Source organism: Melanaphis sacchari, unplaced genomic scaffold (genome assembly GCF_002803265.2).
Source record: "Melanaphis sacchari strain LSU unplaced genomic scaffold, SCAv2.0 Contig92_pilon_pilon, whole genome shotgun sequence".
NCBI lineage: Eukaryota > Metazoa > Arthropoda > Insecta > Hemiptera > Aphididae > Melanaphis > Melanaphis sacchari.
This window is the reverse complement of record NW_020271656.1, coordinates 658,347-683,053: the sequence shown is the minus strand read 5'-3', so window position 1 is coordinate 683,053 and position 24,707 is coordinate 658,347. Positions and strand designations below refer to the sequence as shown.

Sequence of the window (24,707 nt, the reverse complement as noted above, 5' to 3'; positions counted from 1 at the left end):
TAGACATTATATTTAAATATTAACAAATACCTGGTTTTATATCACATTTTGTAAACGGATCACCTTCATAACCATCTGGACAAATACACATAGGTGTGTGATTAATTACATTACACTGAGCACCCCAGCCGCATGATCCTGGACATGGATCTTGGCATTTTTCCCTAATACAAGCTTCATTACTAGGACATTCTGAATGCATAATGCATTCTGGTCTACAGTTTGGTGGGGATCCAATATATTGAGCCAAGCACGAACATGATGGGGTTCCTCCAATGTCTTTACATATAGCATAGGCTCCACACGGTGATGGTATACATGGGTTGGTATAAACAGGTTCATTTTGTGGTGGCGGTAGTGGTGGAGGTATAGCATAACAATGTGAAAATGGATCTCCAGTATAACCAGGAGTACATGAACACACTGGACTATGGTTGAATACTCTGCAGTTAGCATTTTGTGCACAACGATCTTCACATGGGTTTTTACATTTTTGATTAATACATGCGAGATTTGATGAACATTCTGCGTTCAAAACACATTCTGGGCGACATCCGGGAGGACTTCCTACATAATTTGGTAAACATGAACATACAGCTTGCTGATTTATTTCTCGACATTGGCTGTTTGGTCCACATGGAGATGGTGTACATGGATAAACAGGCTGTACTTCGGTTTCTAAAAAAAAAAAAACATGATAATTAATAATTATATATTAATTACTATGAATTGATTTCTATAAAAAAAATTAATTACGTTGTGGTGGTATGATATGACAGTATCGGAATGGGTCTCCGGTATATCCATTGTAACATGTACATGTTGGTGAATGATTAATAACTTGACACTCGGCATTTTGAGCACATGTTCCAGGGCACGGGTCTTTACATTTATTATTTATACATGCTTTATTAGACTGACATTCAGAATTTACAACACATTCAGGCTTGCAACCATCGTACGGATTTCCAAAGTATTCAGGTAGACACATACAAGAACCGGCTCCGTTTTGTTCTTTACAAATGGCATTTGTGCCACACGGAGATGGCTCACAAGGATTTATATACTCTTGTGGTACAGGATCAGCTAAAAATTAACGATTGAGTAAATTACTCACATCTTAGTCAAAAATAAAAGCAATATGTTGTTCAATTTACCTTGAAGTATTGTACATTCTGTATACGGGTTACCAATATATCCTGGGTTACAGTAACATTGAGGAGAATGACTTACTACTCTACATTCAGCTGTTGGAGCACAGGCTCCAATGCAAGGGTTTTTACATTTCATGTTTATGCAAGATAAGTGAATTGGACATTCACTATTACTTATACATTCAGGTTTACAATTTGGAGGTGACCCAATAAATTCAGGTAAACAAGAGCATGATGGCGATTCACCTTGCACTTTACATTGTGAATTTGGTCCACAAGGCGATGGAATACATGGATTTCCAACAGGTTGTGGAATATCAGCAGCTATAATGAATTAATATAATTTAAATAGTTATATATTTGAACATATTTAATTATATGCACTTACGTTTTGGATAACATCGAACAAATGGATTTCCTGTAAAACTGGGTATGCAGCTACAAATGGGGCTGTGATTGATAACTTGACATTTCGAGTTCACACCACAAACTCCAATACACGGGTCTATGCATTTTTGATTTGAACATGCTTTATTACTATTACAATCTGAGTTTACAGTACATTCAGGTCGACAAGATGGAGGAACTCCCAAATATCCAATGATACAAGAGCATACTGCTTGATTATTTATTTCTTTACAGTGACTGTTAGGTCCACATGGAGATGGATAACAAGGATGAATATCGATTGGTGCTAAAATGTAATTAAGCAAAATTTGTATTAGTTATAATTTATTGGAATTGATGAAATGACATTATTATACCTTGTTGTAATGCAGAACATCTAATAAATGCATTTCCTTCCGTTCCTTCAGGACAGCGGCACATTGGTATATGGTTATAAACATCACATATAGCATTTTCACCACAGGTGTCTTTACATGGATTCACACATTTATTACGAACACAAGCCTTGTCTCGGGGACAGTCATTGTTAATTACACATTCTGGTCTGCAGCCTGAGTATGGATCACCATAATATTCATTGATACACAAACATTGGCCATTATTACATATTGCATTTGCACCACATGGAGATGGATTACATGGGTCTTTTTCGATAGGTTCTGGAACTAAAATATTGTTATGTAGTTATTTGGTATTTAAAACATATTGTTTTAAACCACTTACTGTCTTGAATTGGTTTTATATAACATGATGTGAATGGATCTCCAGTATAACCTTCACGGCATACACAATTTGGAGTGTGATTTATCACATTACAGTATGCATCAATACCACAAGATCCCGGACATGGGTCTTGACATTTCTCTCGAATACATGCTAAATTGCTTCGACAATCATTGTTTAACACACATTCTGGTCTACAATTTGGTGGACTACCGAAATACTGTGATAAACATGAACATGATGGCGCTCCACCAATATCTCTACATTCTGAATACAGACCACATGGTGATGGAATACATGGGTTAGTGTAAATAACTTCATCTTGTTGTGGTGGAGGTGGTGGTATTAAATTACAACGGGAGAACGGATCGCCTTGATACCCGGGTTGACAAGAGCATATTGCATTATGTTTTATAACTTTACAAATAGCATTCAAACCACACGGGCCAGGGCATGGATTGACACATTTTTGATTAACACATGCATGAATATCACTACATTCAGAACTCAATACACATTCTGGCCTACAACCAGGAGGACTTCCGTGGTATGAAGGAAGACACGAACAAACTGCTTGACCATTTATTTCTTTACATTGACTATTTGGTCCACATGGTGATGGATAACAAGGAGTATAAGGCTCAGATTGCACAACTAAATAAAAAATAATATTATTTTATTGATAAAACGTTCAACAAAAAAGTGCATTAATGATTAAAGTAATTTAATTAAAATATTTTACTTACTTTGAGGAGGAATCAAATTACAATATTTGAAAGGATCTCCTGTATAACCATTGTAACATGTGCACATAGGAAGATGATTTATAACCAAACACTCGGCATTCGGTCCACAAGATCCAGGACAAGGATTTTGGCATTTATTTCTAATACATGCTTTATTAGATGCACAGTCAGTATTAAGGGCGCATTCATATCTGCATCCATCATATGGATTTCCTTCAAATCCAGGGAGACAACTACACGAACCAGCACCGTTTTGCTCTTTACAAACAGCATTAGCACCACACGGAGAAGGTTCACATGGTGATAAATATTCGATTGGTACTGGATCAGCTAGATAATTTGAATGGAAATATTAAAGGGTATTTTTCATAGAAAAATAATAAATAATAAATTATATAATATTATTACCTTGTTGAATATAACATTGTATAAATGGATCCCCGACATAACCAGATAAACATGTACATCTAGGCACGTGGCTAACTACTTGACATATAGCATTTTGACCACAAGATCCTGGACATGGATCTTTACATTTCATATAGACACACGCTTTGTTATAGGAGCATTCGCTATTGCTAATACATTCTGGTTTACAATTTGGTGGCGATCCTATGAATTCGGGTAAACATGAACATGATGGTGTATCTCCTTTTACTTGGCATTGTGAATTAGGTCCACAAGGAGAAGGTACACATGGGTTACCTACAGGCTCAGGAAGTGCCACTGAAAATTAAATAGCAAAAAATCATTTTTGAATAATATAAATTATACTACATTCTTTATGTTTTTGACAGATTATTTTTGTATTGACTTACATATGGTATGGCAGCGTATAAACGGATCACCAGTCATGCTTGGCGGACAGCTGCATATCGGTTTATGATTTATAACCTGGCATTTAGCTCCAACGCCACATGTTCCTATACATGGATTTATACACTTTTGGTTTGAACAAGCTTCGGTCAAATAGCAATCTGCATTAATTGTGCATTCTGGTCTACATGATGGTGGGCTGCCTACATATCCCACGATACATGAACATACAGCTTGATTGTTCATTTCTCTACATTGACTATTTGGTCCACAAGGTGATGGATTACATGGCTGATTAATAATTGGATCTAAAAAAATTCAAAAATGATTTTATGAAATTTGAAACAATTTTATTAATTATATTTAAAAATAATATATATATATATATATTATATGAGTGTGTGTGTAGTGTGTACCAACCTTGTAATATTGGCTGACATTGAGTAAAAGCATCACCTCCTAATCCTTCTGGACATCTACACATGGGTATATGATTATATACTTCACAAATGGCATTGTAGCCACACGTCCCTGGACACGGATTTACACATTTATTTCGAATACAAGCTTTATCCCTTGCGCATTCATCGTTGAGAATACATTCTGGTCTGCACCCAATGTATGGATCTCCTTGGTATTCAGGAAGACATGTACAAAGTCCATTATTACATATTGCGTTTGTACCACATGGAGATGGATTACATGGGTCTGTTTCTACGTCAGCAATAGGAGCTTGGGGTTTCGGGTAGCAGCTCACAAACGGATCACCAGTGAATCCATCGGGGCATTGGCAAATAGGAACATGGTTTAACACGTTACAAACTGCTCCTATTCCACATGAACCAGGACACGGATCTCGACATTTCTCTTTCATACATGCATTATTGCTCGGACATTCTGCATTAATTGTGCACTCTGGCCTACAGTTTGGTGGACTTCCAGTGTATTGTGGTTGACAACTACAAGAAGGATAATTTCCATAGTTTCTACATTCAGAATATGGTCCACATGGTGACGGCACACAAGGATTTATTGGTATTGGTTCATCTTGTGGAGGTGGAGGTAATGGAGGAACCAGATAACACCTGGAGAACGGGTCTCCAGTATACCCAGGGCTACATGTACAAATTGGACGATGTTTGATTGTTTTACATTGTGCATTTTGACCACATTGTCCAATACAAGGATCATTACAATGTTGATTTATGCATGCAAGATTTTGTGAACAATCCTGACTTATGAGGCACTCAGGGCGACAATTTGGTGGACTTCCAATATAGTTTGATAAACATGAACATACGGCTTGGAAGTTGACTTCTCGACATTGGCTGTGTGGTCCACACGGAGAAGGTGAACACGGGTTTATTGGTTCGTTTTGAATTGCTAAAATGTAAGAGAAATAAAAGTGAATTATTTAATATATTACAGAAAATAATTAAATTACTAAATATTATTAAAGCATTTTGAAACAACTTACGTGGAGATGGAATTAGACTACAATATTTATACGGATCTCCTGTGTATCCATAATTACATGAGCATGTCGGTGAATGGTTGTAAACATGACAAATCGCGGATTGTGCACATGTACCTGGACATGGATCTAGGCACTTATTTCCCATACAAGCTTTATTTGATGGGCAATCAGTGTTTACTGTGCATTCAGGTCTACAGAGTTCATAAGGATTTCCAAAATATTCCTGTAAGCAACTACAAGACCCAGCACCATTTTGTTCCTTACAAATAGCATTTGCTCCGCAAGGTGATGGTATACAAGGGTTCAAAGTTTCTTCTATTGGTTCAGCTGTTATTAAATAAGCACATAATAATAATTAATATATGTTTTTTTATAATAATACTCATATTTATATTTTATATGTACCTTGTTGTATTGTGCATTGAGTGAAAGGATCTCCAACATATCCTGGGTAGCAATAACATTGAGGAGAATGACTTACGACATTACATTGTGCGTTTTGTCCACAGGTACCAGGACAAGGATCTTTACATTTCATATTTTTACATGCTAAATGATATGGACATTCTCCATTACTAATACACTCGGGTTTGCAGTTTGGTGGTGAACCAATAAAGTCAGGTAAGCAAGAACATGAAGGTGACTGTCCTTTTACTTGGCATTGTGAATTGGGCCCACATGGAGATGGTACACAAGGATGTTCTACAGGTATTGGATCTTGAGCCGCTTAATAACAAATCAAAATATAAACAATTATAAAGATGCATAGATAAAATAGAAGTATTATAATTCATAAATATTATCAAATAGTTAATAATTTTTTGCTTACGTATTGGGTGGCAATTAGAAAACGGATTTCCTGTTTGTCCTGGAGGACAACTACAGATAGGTTTATGGTTATAAACACGGCAAATTGCTCCAATTCCACAAACACCACGACATGGATCTTGACATTTTTGGTTTGAACATGCTTCATTTAAGTTACAATCAGAATTGATTGTACATTCTGGTCTACATGATGGTGGTACTCCTAAATAGCCAATTATACATGAACATACTGCTTGTCCGTTAATTTCTCTACATTGACTGTTAGGTCCACACGGAGATGGATAGCATGGATTTACATTTGTCACTGGGATCACATCTATTAAATAATAATAAATTATAGAAACTGTATGTTTCATATTTATCTTTAGACTCACCTTGTTGTATCAAACAATTGATAAAAGCATTTCCATACATTCCATCAGGACATCTACACATTGGTATATGGTTATAAACTTCACAGATAGCATTTGTTCCACATGTTCCAGGACATGGGTCTTTGCATTTATTTTTAATGCATGCTTTGTTTCTGGGACAATCGTTATTTAGTACACACTCAGGTCTGCATCCAGAGTAAGGATCACCTTGGAATTCGGGTTTACACTTACAAATGCCATTGTAGCAATCGGCATTAGGACCACATGGCGATGGATTACATGGGTCTGAATATACCGGTTCTGGAACTATATAATTTGATTAATTTATGTTTAATTTGATAAAATGTAATGATTTATTAAAATTTACCATCCATAGGTTTTGGCCTGCAGCTTTCGAAAGGATTGCCTTCATAGTTATCAGGACACAAACAAATTGGCATATGGTTCACTACATTGCATAACGCGTTTATACCACATGATCCAGGACACGGATCTTGACATTTTTGTTTCATACATGCTTTATCCCTGGGGCATTCTGCATTAATTGTACATTCAAAACGACAGTTTGGAGGACTTCCGATATATTCAGCCAAACAGGAACAAGAAGGATATCCATTCTGTTCTCTGCATTGAGAATATGGACCACAAGGTGATGGAATGCAAGGGTTGACATAAACTGGATCAAATTGTGGTGGAGGTGGAGGTATTTGATAACAACGAATAAATGGGTCTCCAGTAAAACCGTTAATACATGAGCAAACAGGACTGTGATTGATGACTTTGCAATTTGAATTTTGTCCACATGGTTCAGGACAAGGATTTGAACACTTCTGCTTTATGCATGCCATGTTCAAAGCACACTCTGAATTAGTTACACATTCTGGTCTACATCCAGGTGGGCTTCCTATATACGTCGGAAGGCATGAACAAACAGCTTGATGGTTGATTTCTCGACATTGACTATTTGGTCCACACGGAGAAGGTGAACATGGATTGATTGGTTCGATTTCAGTTTCTATTGAAAATAATCATTATAAATATATTAATTTAGTTTAAAATGATGACAGTATCAAAATGTATCAACATACGTTGTGGAAGAGGTATTTGATGACAGAATCTAAATGGATCACCAGTATATCCTTGATAGCAAGAACACATGGGCAAATGATTAACTACTTGACATTCTGCATTTTGACCACATGTTCCAGGACATGGATTTTTACATTTATAATTAGAGCATGCTTTGTTTGATGCACAATCTGTATTTAAAACGCATTCAGGTCTGCATCCTTCGTATGGATTTCCATAATATTCAGGCAAGCATGTACATGAACCAGCTCCATTTTGTTCTTTACAAATTGCATTTGTTCCACATGGAGATGGTACACATGGATTTAAATATTCTTGTGGTATTGGGTCGGCTAAATATAAATTAATGATTAATTTAATATAATCAATATTATTTTTATATTATCACATTACCTTGTTGCATAATGCATTGCGTGAACGGATCTCCTGTGTACCCAATTGGACATTTGCATATTGGGGAATGGCTTACAACATGGCATTCAGCATTTGATGCGCACGAACCTGGACATGGATCTTTACATTTCATATTAGCGCATGCTAAATTATATGAACACTCGCTATTGGTGATACATTCTGGTTTGCAATTTGGAGGTGATCCAATAAAGTTAGGCAGACAAGAACATGATGGTGATTCGCCTTGAACCTTACATTGAGAATTGGGTCCACAAGGAGATGGAATGCAAGGGTTGCCAACATATTGTGGTAAATCAGCAGCTACATTTTAAACGTAATTATTAATAATATTCTTTAAATTATTATAAATTAATTTTTACATACGTTTATTATAACATCTTGTAAATGGATCACCAATCAATCCCGGTGGACAGCTACAAATTGGATTATGATTTATCACTTGACATTTTGCTCCAATTCCACAAATACTAGGACATGGATTTCGACACTTTTGATTTGAACAAGCTTCATTCAGACCACAGTCTGAATTTATTGTGCATTCAGGTCTACATAAAGGTGGTGCACCCAAGTATCCAGATATGCATGAACACACTGCTACACCATTTACTTGTTTACATTGGCTATTTGGTCCACATGGGGATGGAGCACATGGGTTAATAACTTCGATAGATGCTGAAATTATATATGTAATATAATATATTTCTATTTATAATTGTATTAATAAGCAAAATATTTAAAGTAACAAGATTTTTAAATGGAATTATTTGTTTTACCTTGGATTGCTGTGCATTGAATAAATGCATTTCCATTTGTGCCTTGGGGACACGTACACATAGGAATATGATTGTAAACGTTACATATTGCATTTATTCCACATGTTCCTTGGCATGGGTCTTTACATTTATTATTAATACACGCTTTAATAATTGGACAATCAGTATTTAAAATACATTCTGGACGACAGCCAGAGTATGGATCGCCTTGATATTCACTCAAACAAGAACAAACACCATTATTACATATGGCATTTGATCCACATGGTGACGGGTTACACGGATCGTCATATTGTGGCTTTGGAGCTAAAAATTAAAATAAATATAATTTATTATTACTGTTTTTATATATCTAATGATATTAACTACAATCTTCAATAAAATAATGTACTTACGAGATGTTGGTTTTATATAGCAACTGGTAAACGGATCTCCTGTGTAACCTTCAATACAGGAGCATATCGGGTTATGGTTATAAACATTACAATTGGCATTGACACCGCACGAACCAGGACAGGGGTCTTGGCATTTTTGCTTCATACAAGCCTTATCTTTAGGACATTCTTCGTTTATCGTACATTCAGGTCTACAATTTGGTGGAGAACCGATATAATTTTCTTGACAAGAACAAGAAGGATATCCATTGGAATCTCTACAATACGAGTAAAGGCCACACGGCGATGGAACACATGGATTTATTGGTTCATTTTGTACTGGTAACGATGGTAAATCTGTTAACATTTAAATAATTTTATTAATAAATATTACACTATAAGAATAAAAAGAATAAGGGCAAAATAATATTAAATCTCTAGTTAAACAAAAAAGTTAAACTTACATTGTATAGCATAACAGCTTGAAAATGGATCACCAGTAAATCCTTCTTTACATGTACATATAGGGCTGTGATTTATCACTTTACACTTTGAATTAGATCCACAAGCATTTATACAAGGATCTACGCATTTTAAATTTCGGCATGCTTTAAGTTTACCACATTCCGAGTTGACTACACACTCCGGTCTGCAATTTGGAGGATTGCCCACATATGATTGTAGACATGAACACACAGCTTGGTTATTTATTTCCCTACACTGGCTGTTTGGTCCACATGGTGACGGAACACAGGGATTAATTGGATCCGCTTGAATTTCTATACATATATTATACCATATTAATATGATTTAATTCTTATATAAAAATATAATGAACCTAAATATAATACATACGTTGAGGTGGTGGAACTGGAATGCAGTATTTGTATGGATCTCCAGTAAAACCTGGTATACAAGTACATGATGGCAAATGATTAGTCACATAGCATTCTGCATTCTGACCACAAGTTCCAGCACATGGATTTTGGCATTTATTTTTCACACAAGCTTTTTGAGGTGTACAATCAGAGTTTATGACACATTCTGGCCTACAGCCTTCATATGGATTTCCATTATATTCCGGTAAACAACTACATGAACCAGCACCATTATACTCTTTGCATATAGCGTTCATTCCACAAGGGGAAGGAATGCATGGGTTTAGTGGTTCTTGGTAAACTGGTAACACTACGATAATAATTTAAAAAAATAATATTATTATTTGGAGATAAAGTCACAATGAGATATTAAATAATTCTATTAGTACTCACCATTTAATATAAATTTATTGTTATACATTTATTTAGTAAGCCCTAATTCTTCTTATACATCTGTTACATGATTAGTGATAGCTATTCAAAAATTGAGCAGATAATATAATCAACATCATTTTGGAAAGGAGTACCTATGTTAGGTCTAAAACAATAATTATCATACTATCGTAATACTTAAGGTATAAACAACCTGATAATATTTCTTACCTCTATATATTCTGAAAACATTAAATTAATTTTTATCATTTAAGAACTAGGAATGACTTACCGATCTTAAATTTAACTAATAACAAACTAAATATACTTAACTTAAGATACTAAATATTAATTTCTATTCTATTTACTTACAAATAATAATACTTAATATTATAAGGTAACTTAAATTCATATGAGGCACTTACAAAGATTCAACGTCTCTAGTTTAAATATATAAACTAAAAATAGTACAAACATTGTACATTAAGTACTTTTGAATAATATTTTTTTAAAAATATTTTAAAATAATCCTAAATTACATGCAAACAAACATAAATAACCTTATACACATTTAAAAATGTGTTGAAATATTTGTCAAAAATGAAGTGCATACAAGTATAAAAACAAAATGACTACAGAACTAAAATCATAATGTATAGCTTACGAATTTAACAACCAAAGCTTATGAAATATATTTACAATTTAATTAAAAATTATTAAGTAAAACGTTTATCATATTACATGCACACAAGATGCAACATCAAATATATATAGTCTTGATTTTATTGATTTTAAACATATTTAATTCATTCTTTTCAAAATGTATTCATGCACTAAGCAAATATGTATATATATTTTTTTAATTATGTAAAACATATTATAATCGATTAAAATTCAATGACAGCATGCCATCCATTTTAAGGCTATATTAATGTTCATGAATGATTTATTTTGATGTTTATACTTCTATTGCATTATATTTACTACTATATAGTTTTATTATACACTATATATGTATAGATTATTTTATTTTATTTTTTGAAGGGGAAATTGATACATTTTAGTTAAATTTATTTTATTAAATGACAGGTAAATGATTATATGAACTCATTAAAACTAATCTGCTCAACCGTTGATTGGGTGAAAGTATTAATCATGGTAGTAATATTTTAGATATTCAATTAAAAATTAGCTTTATTAATAAATGGGAAAATAGTTTAATATGTTGTTAAAAATAATGCTAATCAAATGATAGTATCAAATTAGTGACTTTTATTTTATTAATGTTTTAATTTTAATACGGGCATTGGTATAAGTTATTTGTAAAACATTTAGTTAAGTTATTGTGTAGTTATATTATTTATTTATTTTTTTCATTTTATGGTATAAACCATAAATCAAAAAATGTATCAATAATTGTACTAAAAACATACATTAATGAAGCAAGCATTAAAAAAAAAACTGTTCATCTAAAATAAATTAGCGTGTTTAAAATCAAATGTGCAAAGCATATCCATGCAAATATGTTAAAATCTTACCCGGGACTGATTGACAATATGTAAATGGATCTCCAGTAAATCCATTATTGCAGGAACACATGGGAGTATGATTAATAACAGAACATGCAGCATTTGAGCCACATGAACCAGGACAAGGATCTGTACATTTTTGATTTATACATGATAAATGACTAGGACATTCTGGATTAATTGTACATTCCGGTCTGCAGGATGGCGGCGTTCCTACATAATTCGATAGACATGAACACGATGGTACTCCTCCACGATCTCTACACTCTGAATTAGGACCACACGGTGATGGACTACAAACATTAATTGGATCAGCCGATGGTGTTGGTCTTACTTCTGGAATAGGTTAATATTTTATTAAAATATAAAATTTTAATTTGATATAATATAACATTTAAATTATATAACTTATATTCAATAAATATTTTACCTTGAACAGGATAACAGCTTCTAAATGGATCTCCACTATGCCGTGGCGGACAAGTACAAATAGGACTATGGTTTACAACTTTACAATTAGCAAGATGGCCACAAGTTCCGGGGCAAGGATCACGGCATTTGCTCATGAGACATGCTTGAGTTAAAGGACACTCTGCACTAACAACACATTCTGGTCGACAAGAAGGCGGCGAACCGATCATAGTATTTTGACATGAACAAACAGCATGCCCTTCAACTACACGACAAACACTGTTTGGTCCACATGGTGAAGGATTACATGGGTCTCTAGATGGTTCATCTATAAAAACATTTATGTAATTATTATGAAATTTATTATTATTTTTTGAGTATAAAATTTGATTTATACCTTGGACTTTAATGGGTCTACAGATAACAAATGCATCGCCAGCTGTACCAACGGGACAACTACATGTTGGAATATGGTTAATGACATCACATATTGCTCCTTGACCACAAGTGCCTGGACATGGATCTTGACATTTTTGGTTTAAACATGCTTTATTTCTAGGACAATCCGTGTTCATTGTACATTCAGGTCGACAACCTATTAATGGGTCTCCAAAATAGTTAGCCAAACATTGACAGACTCCATTGTAACATTGTGTATTAGAACCACAAGGTGATGGATTACATGGATCGATTGGTGTAGCTAATGTTGGTTGCACTAAAATTAATATTTCATAGTTATAAAATTAAATAATTAAATACATTAAGAATAATTATAAGCAAATTATTATACCTATTATTGGAACACATTGTGTAAATGGATCACCATTGTGTCCAGCGATACATGTACAAGTTGGTATATGATTTTGAACTCTACAGTCTGTATTTAAGCCACAAGAGCCATAACATGGATCTCTACACTTATCTGATATACAAGATAATGTAGAAGGACAGTCAGAGTTAACGGAACATTCAGGTCGACAATTTGGCGGAGAACCGACATAATTTTTTCGACACGAACATGATGGTTGATTTCCAACTGGTCTACATTCAGAATTTGGTCCACATGGCGAGGGGATACAAGGATTTGTTGGTATCACTGGTTCATCTAATGGTTTCACTATATATCAAATAACAGCCAATTAAATGTTTGATTTAGAATAAATATGTACAATAATATAGACAAACTAAAATTGATGATTACAATTAATAATTTTTGATCCTACAGATAAAATAAAGATAATATAATAATATCGAACCTGGTTGTGGATAACATCTTGTGAAAGGATCACCTATTAATCCTGGTGAACAAGTGCAAATTGGACTATGATTAATAACTTCACAACGTGCATTTAGTCCACATGTTCCAGGACAAGGGTCTGTGCATTTGAATTTATGACAAGCTCTATTTGATGGACATTCATTGTTTACGACACACTCAGGTCTACAATTTGGTGGTGTTCCTTGGTATTCTTTTTGACAAGAACATACTCCTTGTTGGTTTACATTTTTACATTGGCTATTAGGGCCACATGGTGATGGATTACAAGGGTCATATACAGTGGCTTGAGTTGCTAATAATATAATTATTTAATAATTTAATAATATAATTTATCAAAAGCTTAAAAATAAATATATTACTTGGAGGTTGAGGTTGGCAGTACGTGAATGGATTTCCCACATAACCAGATATACAGTTACAAGTTGGAACATGGCTAATTACTGTACAAACAGCACCTACTCCACATACTCCAGGACAAGGATCAACACATTTATTTCCAATACAGGCTTTATTTGTAGGACAGTCTGAACTGTGAACACATTCAGGTCGGCAACCTTCATATGGATTTCCATAATAATCATTGATACAAGAACAAGATCCGGCACCATCATGTTGTTTACAAATTGCATTTGCTCCACATGGAGATGGTTCACATGGATTTAAATTTTCTAAAAATGTAAATTAAATTTAGTAGTTATTCAATTAAATATATCTGTGAAATGGTAACATACCTTGTTGGTAAATACATTGAACAAATGGATTTCCTGTATATCCAGTAGGACATAAACAGGAAACTGCATGATTAACGACTTGGCATTGAGCATCACTTCCACAGGATCCTGGACACGGATCTCTACACTTGTTATTGATACAAGCAAGAGTTGATGGACAATCTGGATTTATTATACATTCTGGGCGACAATTTGGTGGTGCACCAATGTAAGATGGTAAACATGAACATGATGGGTTATTTCCAGAAGCTATACATTGAGAATTTGGACCACACGGTGAAGGGACACATGGGAGTTTCGGTGGATCATATTGAGGTGGAAGTATTGGTTCTGAAAAATTTGAATTTATAAATAAGATAAAAAATGAATAAATAATTTGTTAATATTTACTTGGTATTGTGTAACAGCTTCTGAATGGATCTCCAGTTTGTCCTTCTCTACAACTGCAGATTGGACTATGATTAATTACTTCACATCTAGCTCCAGAACCACAAGCTCCTACACACGGGTTGATACATTTCATGTTTACACATGCTTTATCTGGATTACATTCAGAGCTGACAGTACATTCTGGACGACATGACGGTGGTGCACCAATATAATTTGGTAGACAAGAACATACTGCATGATTATCTGAGTTTCGACATTGGCTATAAGGACCACAAGGTGATGGAACACATGGGTCACTTGATACTGGGACATCTAAATAAATCAAAGGAGACATTTGATTTAAAACTATAGTGCATAAAATTAAAATTATTGATTTTTACCCTCTGGAACTGGTCGACAAATTGTGAACGGATCTCCTGAATATTTGGTTGGACATGAACAAATCGGAATGTGATTTACAACATCACAATTTGCACCTTGTCCGCAAGTTCCAATACATGGATCGCGACATTTATTTCTCATACATGCCTTGTCTCTAGAGCATTCTGTATTTAACACACATTCTGGACGACAATTTTCATAGGGGTTTCCTGTATATTCTGGCAAGCACTCACAATTTCCATTTCCTCTGCAGACCGCATTTGGTCCACAAGGTGATGGGTTACAAGGATCAGACGCTAATGGTCTCTCAGTAGCTATTATGAAAAAAAAATATTGATAAAAACTTAATATTCAGTTTAAATCCTATAAATGTTTACATACTTATTTGTATTTGTGTACATAAGGCAAATGGATCTCCAGTTAGACCGTTATTACATGTACAAATAGGAACATGATTTAGTACATGGCAATTCGCATTTAGACCACATGAACCCACACATGGATCTCGACATTTTTGGTTCATACAAGCCAATTGACTTGGGCATTCAGCACTTATTACACATTCAGGTCTACATGAAGGTGGTGAACCTATGAAGTCTGGTAAACATGAGCATACTGGTATTCCATTTTGTATTTGACATTGTGAGTTAGGTCCACACGGTGTTGGATAACACGATGCTGGACGTTCAGTTACTGGAGGTGTTGGAGTAGTAGCTATAAAAAAGATTAAAAATATTATCTTGTTAAATTATAATTTATATTAAGCTCTTACGTATTAATGCACATTGCAAGAACGGATCTCCAGAATATCCGGCAGGACATGCACAAATTGGGTTATGATTTCTCACGGTACATAAAGCTTGAATACCGCAAGTATTTGGACAAGGATCCAAACACTTTTGGTTTGTACAAGCTTTATCTAAGGGACATTCTGAACTGACAACACATTCAGGTCTACATTCGGGTGGGCTGCCCATATAATTTGGCAAACAAGAGCAGACAGCTTGATCGTTAATTTTACGACATTGACTATTAGGTCCACATGGTGATGGATGGCATGGGTCAATAGGTTCTCTTTGTGTTGCTGTTATTACAATAGTACAATTTTAATTATGTGTTTAATAGCGCTAAATTTAACTATTTAAAAATATACTAACGGATAACTGGTATTGGACGACAAGAGGTAAATGGATCACCAGTAAACGATGGTGGACAAGAGCAAATAGGTATGTGTTTTACAACTGTACATATTGCCTCAGAACCACAAGTTCCTGGACAAGGATCTATACATTTATAGCCAATGCAAGCCAAAGATAAATTGCAATCGTCATTATTTTCACATTCTCTTCGACATCCTGTATAAGGATCACCGAAAAATCCTGTAGAGCATGTACAAGCAGCTACTCCATTTCGGTTGACACAATCTGAATTCGGGCCACACGGGGACGGATAACAAGGATCAACAGCTTCCGGCGATCTTTCAGTAGCTATATAAGTTAATAAAAATATGTTGGTCTACATGCATTGTAACAAAGAAATATATTCTACTTATTTAAAATTTTATTAAAACTAATCTGTCGTTGATTTAAAAATATTTTTTGTAAGTATAAAGTTTACATAGTAGTAGTCTTTGTTCTTACAGGTAGGTAACAATTGGCAATATGTAAGTGCATCGCCAGTGTACCCTGGTAAACAAGTACAAACAGGGTGGTGATTGATCACTCTACAATGAGCATATTGTCCACATGATCCTGGGCATGGATCAGAGCATTTTTCATTGATACATGCCAAGTTACTTGAACATTCCGCGCTAATAACACACTCAGGCCTACAGTTGGGTGGCCGACCAATGTAGTTTTGCAAACAAGAGCAAGCAGCTGTATTGCTCACCACTCTACATTGAGAGTGGGGTCCGCAAGGTGATGGAGAGCAAGGGGCTGTAGGTGGTGAAGGAGTGGTTGTGGCTAAAGTGAGAAAAAGAAAAAAAGAAAAACATGCAACAGAGTTTCAGACAGTAATATAAGAAATCACATATATCATATTTTTCATGCAATAGAATAAAGAAATGCAAAAGATTTTCAAGTAAAAAGTACCAAACATTCACTATACAATTCTTACGTTGTATTTTATTGCAAGAAGCAAAAGGATCGCCCGTATATCCGGGGGAACAGCTACAAATAGGATTGTGATTTACTACTTGACACCTTGTATTCAGGCCACAAGTGCCAATGCAGGGGTCACTACATTTTTGATTTACACAAGCTTTGTTTTGACTACACTCTGAACTGACAACGCATTCAGGGCGACAAGATGGGGGTGTACCGATATAAGAACTTAAACAAGAACAAACGGCATGGTCGTTTAATTCTCTGCATTGACTGTTAGGTCCACACGGAGATGGAACACAAGGATCTATTGGCGTAGCTTCAGCTAAAAATTAAAGTCAAAACAACATATTAATATATGGTAATTACTATTTAGAAGGGAGATAAATCCTATCCTTACTTATTGGTATAACATTGCATATGCTCAATGGATCACCAGTATATCCTGGTATACAACTACATGAAGGTGCATGGTTTAGAACTTTACATTCTGCATTGAGGCCACATGTTCCAGGGCATGGATCTTTACATTTATTATTTGCACATGCTTTTGTGCGATCACAATCAGCATTTGTAACACATTCTGGTCTACATCCTGTGTATGGATCACCAAAATATTCAGGGAGACAAACACAAGAACCGGCACCGTTCTTTTCTCGACAAATTGCATTAGCTCCACACGGTGATGGATTACATGGATCTCTTGGTCCTTCAGTGGGAGGAACTATTACAAATATATTGAAAAATTATTAAAATAAAAACATTTTAACTGTTAATATTAAGTGTATATTACTTTGTTGAACTAAAGAACATCCCGCAAATGGATCCCCTGTATATCCAGTTTCACAAGTACACTGTGGTCTATGGTTACGTGTTACACAAGTTGCGTGCACTCCGCAAGAACCAGGACAAGGGTCTTTGCAACGTTCGTTTAAGCATGCAAGATTTCCTGGACATTCTGCATTAATTGAACATTCGGGGCGACAGTTTGGTGGTCTTCCTATAAAGTTTGGCAGACAAGAGCATGCTGGTGTTGATCCCACTTCACGACATATTGAATTCAGACCACATGGTGATGGGACACAAGGATTTCCACTAGGTGGTGGTTGAGTTGGTCGTGCTATAATGAAATAAATTAATAGTTACATTTCAAAGTTATTTAATAAATCAATTTTGTTTAAATACATTCATTAGTTATAATTATAAAAATTTTTATTTTGAAAATATATTTATATTAATGTTATTATGTAATAAAAAAGATATTGATAATAAGGAATTATTTAATTTAATTGTTTAGAAATTATTTATCAAAAATATTCTAATAATTTAAGAAATCTAAAAAACTTACGTTCAGATTTGCATTGAACAAAAGGATCGCCAATGAAACCATTTGGACAACTGCAAATTGGATTATGGTTTATAACTTGACATCTGGCCCCAATACCACATATTCCAATACAAGGGTCTGAACATTTTTGATTAATACAAGCTCTGTTTTGAGGACATTCTGAACTAACTACACACTCTGGACGACATCCTGGAGGTGTACCAACATAGTTAGTTTGACAAGAACACACTGCATGGTCATTCACAGTTCTACATATGCTATAAGGTCCACATGGTGATGGTTCACATGGATTTTTAGGTATTTCATCCACTATAAATAAAATATAAAAATTAATTTTTTTCTTTTTTTAGTTATTGTAAAAAAATAATTTTAATCTTACTTGGTGGTGGCATATGACATGCAGTGATTGGATTGCCAGTATAACCTGGGAAACAGGTACATGACGGTGCGTGATTTATGACACTACATTCTGCGTTGAGACCACAAGTACCAGGACAAGGATCACGGCATTTATTATTTACACATGCTTTACTTCTATCACAATCTGAGTTAGTCACACATTCTGGTCTACATCCTGTGTAAGGATCACCAAAATATTCTGGTAAACACATACAAGATCCTGCTCCATTACGTTCTTTACAAATAGCGTTTGCTCCGCATGGTGATGGATTACAGGGCATTTTTGGTCCTTCAGTTGGAACAACTAAAAGTATAAACATCATTATAAAAAAAATATTAAAAATAATAAATGTGAGTACAAAATGAACATACCTTGTGGTATTAGAGAACATCCAGCAAATGGATCTCCAGTATAACCTGGTTCACAATTACATTGTGGACTATGGTTTATTGTTATACATGAGGCGTATATTCCACATGAACCAGGACATGGGTCTTTACATCTTTCTTTTGAACATGCTAAATTTCCTGGACATTCGGCATTAATGGTACATTCTGGTCGGCAATTAGGTGGTCGTCCAATGTAACTGTCCAAACAAGAACATGCTGGGGTGTTACCTATTTCACGACATACTGAATTTGGTCCACATGGTGATGGCACACATGGATTGGTTGGTACATCAGCTGGTGGAGGTTCTATTAACATATTTATTTAGAGTTAAAACATTGTTTTCAAACAAAGCATTTTAATAAATAATTTTTGTACAATTCATAATGAATAATATTTACGTACGTTCTTTGAAACACCGTACAAATGGATCCCCATTATAACCGGGGGGACAACTGCAAATTGGACTATGATTGACTACTTGACATCTTCCATTTGATCCACATGTACCAGGGCATGGGTCTATACATTTCTTTCTAACACATGCTTTGTCCTGGGGACATTCTGAGCTAACCATACACTCAGGCCGACAAGCTGGCGGTGTTCCTATGTAATCTGTTTGACATGAACATACAGCATGATTATTGACAGGTCTACATTGACTGTAAGGACCACACGGTGAAGGAACACATGGATTTGAAGGTGGTTCTGGGTCAACTAAAAAAAACGATTTCACATTATCTTAAAATTAAGTATAATTGAATTATAAAAATTAATTTAATCATTAATAGAAAATAGAATTATGATAATGTATTATTAAACTTACGTAATGGTTGAATGTAGCAAGATAATGTTGGATCTCCAGTATAACCAACTGGGCAATAACAAGACGGAGAGTGGTTAATAACCCTGCATTCTGCATTTAAACCACAAACTCCTGGACATGGGTCGCGACATTTATTATTCATACATGATTTACTACGATCACAATCAGAATTTGTCACACATTCAGGCCTACATCCAGTGTATGGATCTCCGAAATATTCCGGTAAACAAGAACAAGAGCCAGCACCATTTCGTTCTTTACATATTGCATTTGCTCCACATGGTGATGGGTTGCATGGCATCTTTGGCCCTTCAGTTGGAACTAAAGATACATTTTTAAATATTAATAGATGTATAAAGTATAATATATATATACATATCAAATATTATAAATATATTGATGCAGATAATAATATTGTCTTACTTTGTTGTATGAGTGAGCATCCACTAAATGGATCTCCAGTGTATCCATTTTGGCAAACACACTGAGGTACATGCTTGACTGTATTACATGTCGCATATATTCCACACGAGCCAGGGCACGGATCTCGACATTTTTCGTTTACACAAGCGAGGTTTCCAGGACATTCAGCATTAATTGTACATTCTGGGCGACAATTTGGTGGTCGACCAATATAATTATGCAAGCACGAACAAGCAGGAGTTCCACTGTGATCACGGCATAAAGAATTAGGTCCACAAGGAGATGGAACGCACGGATTAGTGGGAATTGATGGTTCATCATAATATGTCGGTTCTAATAAATAATTTAAGTATTAAGTTATATATTTTTATATTTTTTTTATATTAATACGAACTTTCTTGTAAACATCGGACAAATGGATCACCAGTATATCCAGCTGAACAGCTACATATTGGATTGTGGTTGACAACTTGGCACCTTGCATTAAGGCCACAGGTTCCAGGACACGGGTCCACACATTTTTGATTGACACATGCCTTATCTTGAGCGCATTCAGAGCTAACCATACATTCTGGGTGACAAGCTGGGGGTGTACCGATATAATTTGTTTGACATGAACAAACAGCATGGTCATTTATTGTCCTGCATTGACTGTACGGGCCACAAGGTGAAGGTATGCAAGGGTTTTTAGGTGGTAGATCTGGGCCTAGAAGTGGGCATAGCACAAAGAAAAACATGCAACGTACAATAGAGACAGATAAGAGTGAAGACACGGTTTAAAATACCAATGCATGCGAAGTAAAAACAAGCTAATAAGTAGATAGTAAGAGAAGAAATCTTACTGGCAACTGGGAGAAGTTGACAAGCAGACAATGGATTGCCAGTATATCCTGGAAGACAAGCACATGAAGGAGAATGGTTGATAACTCTGCATTCAGCATATAAACCACACATTCCTGGACACGGGTCACGACACTTATTGTTTATGCAAGCTCTGTCTCTAGGACATTCACTATTTAGCACACACTCTGGTCTACATCCCGTATAAGGATCTCCTGTATATTCAGGGATACATGTACAAGATCCAGCATTATTTCTTTCCTTGCAAATAGCATTTGCACCACACGGTGATGGGTTACATGGATCACTTGGCACATCTGCTGGTGGTGGAACTAAAATGGGAAAAGCTGGGTTGCAATTTGTGTGTTTGAGTTTCATCGATTTATTTAACGACTACTCAAGTGGCTTTAATATCTTAACAACTACGCTAACAAGATGCATTAAAATATGTAAATAATAATCCTTACGTGATATTGGTGTTGGTCGACAGGCTATAAATGGATCACCAGTATACCCATCATTGCATTTACATACAGGATTGTGGGAAATCACTTTACAAAAGGCGTTAATGCCACAAGAACCGGGACAAGGATCTATACACCTTTCATTTACACAAGCCAAATTGCCAAAGCATTCGGCATTTATTGTGCATTCTGGTCTGCAGCAAGGAGGTCGGCCAATATAGTTTGGTAAACAAGAACAAGTAGGAGTAGAATCTTTAGGAAGACATATAGAATTTGGACCGCACGGTGATGGAACACAAGGGTTCTGTGGTAGTCTATCCTGTTCTGGTGGCAAAGGCTCTAAACATTCCCCATGCATCAAATCAATAATATGCTACATATAAAGCAACTAAAAGCATAACTACGGCATTCTTACTTTCAATAATAGCACAACGAACAAATGGATCACCGTAATAACCCGAGTAGCAACTACATATTGGACTATGATTTACAACTCGGCATTGTGCGTTGTAACCACATGTGCCTGGACATGGGTCTGAACAGATTTGGTTTACACACGATTTGTCTTGTGGACAATCTGAACTAGTTATACATTCTGGATGACAATTTGGAGGATTTCCAAAGTAACCAGGTAAACAAGAGCATACTGCATGGCCATTTACAGCTCGGCATTGACTATATTGCCCACAAGGTGATTTCATGCAAGGGTTTTTTGTAATAACCAAGTCAACTTCACATGCTATGTAATAAAATAAGTATAATAGAATCTACAGAAAAAAAGCAATAGCAATATATACAACTCTTACTTGGATCAAACTCAATTTTGTGACATGATAATAAAGCACTTCCAGTGTACCCTGGCAAACAATAGCAAGTTGGAGCATGGTTGCTGACCTTACACTCAGCATATAAACCACAAGCACCAATACAAGGATCTATACATTTGTAATTGATGCATGCTTTATTCCACGCACAATCGAGATTGTTTACACATTCTGGACGACATCCGGAGTACGGATCGCCAAAATATTCTGGGATACATGAACAAGAACCAGCACCATTTGATTCTTTACATACAGCGTTTGCTCCACATGGTGAAGGGTTGCAAGGAGTAACAGGCGTATAATCGATAGCTAAAAAACGATTTCAAATACTCTACATTCTAATGCAATACAACACGCGAATACATTCATAAAAGCTGCATGTGAAAATCCAAATACCAAAGCAAATAATATATAGAATATGAAACGTGCACAAACTTACCTGTATGAAAAGCTGTGTCTTGTCTATGTTTAATTAAACGTTAAAAGAGCTATGTTACATTGAAATCTACTACCGTAATATAATTAGGAAATCTAACATAATTAAATCATGGATTTTAGTCTTACATGGCAGTGAACATTGTTTAAAGGGATCTCCAGTAAATCCTTCTGGGCACATGCATAAAGGTTTGTGATTGACCACACTGCATAATGCTTGAGGTGCACAGCTACCAGGGCATGGGTTAATACAGTGGTTATTAATGCACACTTGTGTGCGACTACAATCAGCATTTAAAGTACATTCCGGTCGACAATTTGGTGGTAAACCTATGTACCCAGCTTGGCAGGAACACACAGGTTGTTTGTCATAAGAACGGCAGACCGAATAAGGTCCACACGGATTCTTATCACATGGGTTAGCATTATCGTCTGGGCATTCTAGATTATACATGCATTTTTTGGTGTTAATAGTAAATATGGGTTATTCAAGAAATATCTTTAGGATTCGGTGCTTACTTTCTGTTTTGAGACACCGTTTTGTAGGATCACCACTAAATCCCGGTTTACAGATGCATATAGCTTTATGATTAATTACTTGACAAAGAGAATTAGGTGCACATAAACCTGAACAAGGGTCTGTGCACCGTTGATTAACACATGCTTTATTTGGTGCACACTCCGAGCTAATTACACAATCTGGTTTGCAATTAGGCGGTGTCCCAATATAACCATATTGACATACACACACAACACGATTTTTGATTATTGAGCAGTTACTAAATGGTCCACATTTATTTGGCATGCAAAGCGAATTTGGCTTATGAGGAATTTTAGGAGCTATAATTTGATTATTAGTTTATTATTAGTAAATAGTAGTAATAGTAAGATATTCTCATAAATGTTTTCTAATTAGATGTCTCTCATAAAGGTCAAAAGTATGTTTAGTTAAATAAAAAAATAAAAATATTTATAACATATACATTTGTATACAATCGCATATGTATAAATAAAAATTTTTCTAATATAATTATCCAGAAATTTTTTAGAAAAACACTATATTTCAATACTATTGTTTAAATAGAATATTAAGAAAACATTTATGAAAATGAAATTAGTTTTAATGACTATAGGTTGGAAGAAAGCATGCTTACAATTTGATATCTTGTTGCATATTGTTAGTGGATTGCCAGTCATGTCATTTGGACAAAAGCAAATTGGGTTATGGTTGACTACTCGACAACGAGCGCGCAGACCACATGCATTTTTACATGGATCAATGCATTCAGAATTAATGCAAGCATCTAATTTCGGACAATCTGCACTGAGTGTACAGCGAGGACGGCATCCAATATACGGGTCCCCAAGATAATTATGCTTACAAACGCAAGTTTCATTGTTAAAATTGCTCTTACATATCGCATTATGACCACATGTAGAACCATAACAAGACAGACGTGGTTTTCCTTTTGGTTTTGCTATTAATAATAATAATAATAATAACAACC

General features: G+C 35.1%; 1 protein-coding gene across 1 annotated transcript in view; it reads right to left on the bottom strand.

The window, feature by feature from the left end:
* LOC112602941 overlaps positions 1 to 24,707 on the bottom strand; it is a 127,193-nt gene that overhangs the window by 26,776 nt on the left and 75,710 nt on the right. The window contains 49 exon segments of the mRNA XM_025351312.1: positions 31 to 678; positions 757 to 1,086; positions 1,158 to 1,478; positions 1,543 to 1,848; positions 1,919 to 2,227; positions 2,286 to 2,939; positions 3,032 to 3,361; positions 3,440 to 3,757; positions 3,850 to 4,155; positions 4,268 to 5,230; positions 5,325 to 5,651; positions 5,730 to 6,050; positions 6,154 to 6,468; positions 6,527 to 6,832; positions 6,894 to 7,541; positions 7,615 to 7,947; positions 8,009 to 8,329; positions 8,393 to 8,701; positions 8,803 to 9,108; positions 9,198 to 9,533; positions 9,641 to 9,955; positions 10,032 to 10,364; positions 11,965 to 12,291; positions 12,386 to 12,694; positions 12,764 to 13,081; positions 13,157 to 13,483; positions 13,623 to 13,937; positions 14,005 to 14,313; positions 14,377 to 14,706; positions 14,767 to 15,078; positions 15,147 to 15,461; positions 15,529 to 15,861; positions 15,920 to 16,231; positions 16,305 to 16,634; positions 16,788 to 17,111; positions 17,266 to 17,577; positions 17,653 to 17,976; positions 18,046 to 18,372; positions 18,601 to 18,909; positions 18,980 to 19,303; positions 19,372 to 19,695; positions 19,793 to 20,104; positions 20,214 to 20,534; positions 20,637 to 20,969; positions 21,031 to 21,342; positions 21,479 to 21,808; positions 21,944 to 22,279; positions 22,356 to 22,679; positions 22,747 to 23,073. Of these exon segments, the coding sequence (XP_025207097.1) occupies positions 31 to 678; positions 757 to 1,086; positions 1,158 to 1,478; positions 1,543 to 1,848; positions 1,919 to 2,227; positions 2,286 to 2,939; positions 3,032 to 3,361; positions 3,440 to 3,757; positions 3,850 to 4,155; positions 4,268 to 5,230; positions 5,325 to 5,651; positions 5,730 to 6,050; positions 6,154 to 6,468; positions 6,527 to 6,832; positions 6,894 to 7,541; positions 7,615 to 7,947; positions 8,009 to 8,329; positions 8,393 to 8,701; positions 8,803 to 9,108; positions 9,198 to 9,533; positions 9,641 to 9,955; positions 10,032 to 10,364; positions 11,965 to 12,291; positions 12,386 to 12,694; positions 12,764 to 13,081; positions 13,157 to 13,483; positions 13,623 to 13,937; positions 14,005 to 14,313; positions 14,377 to 14,706; positions 14,767 to 15,078; positions 15,147 to 15,461; positions 15,529 to 15,861; positions 15,920 to 16,231; positions 16,305 to 16,634; positions 16,788 to 17,111; positions 17,266 to 17,577; positions 17,653 to 17,976; positions 18,046 to 18,372; positions 18,601 to 18,909; positions 18,980 to 19,303; positions 19,372 to 19,695; positions 19,793 to 20,104; positions 20,214 to 20,534; positions 20,637 to 20,969; positions 21,031 to 21,342; positions 21,479 to 21,808; positions 21,944 to 22,279; positions 22,356 to 22,679; positions 22,747 to 23,073 (17,331 nt within the window).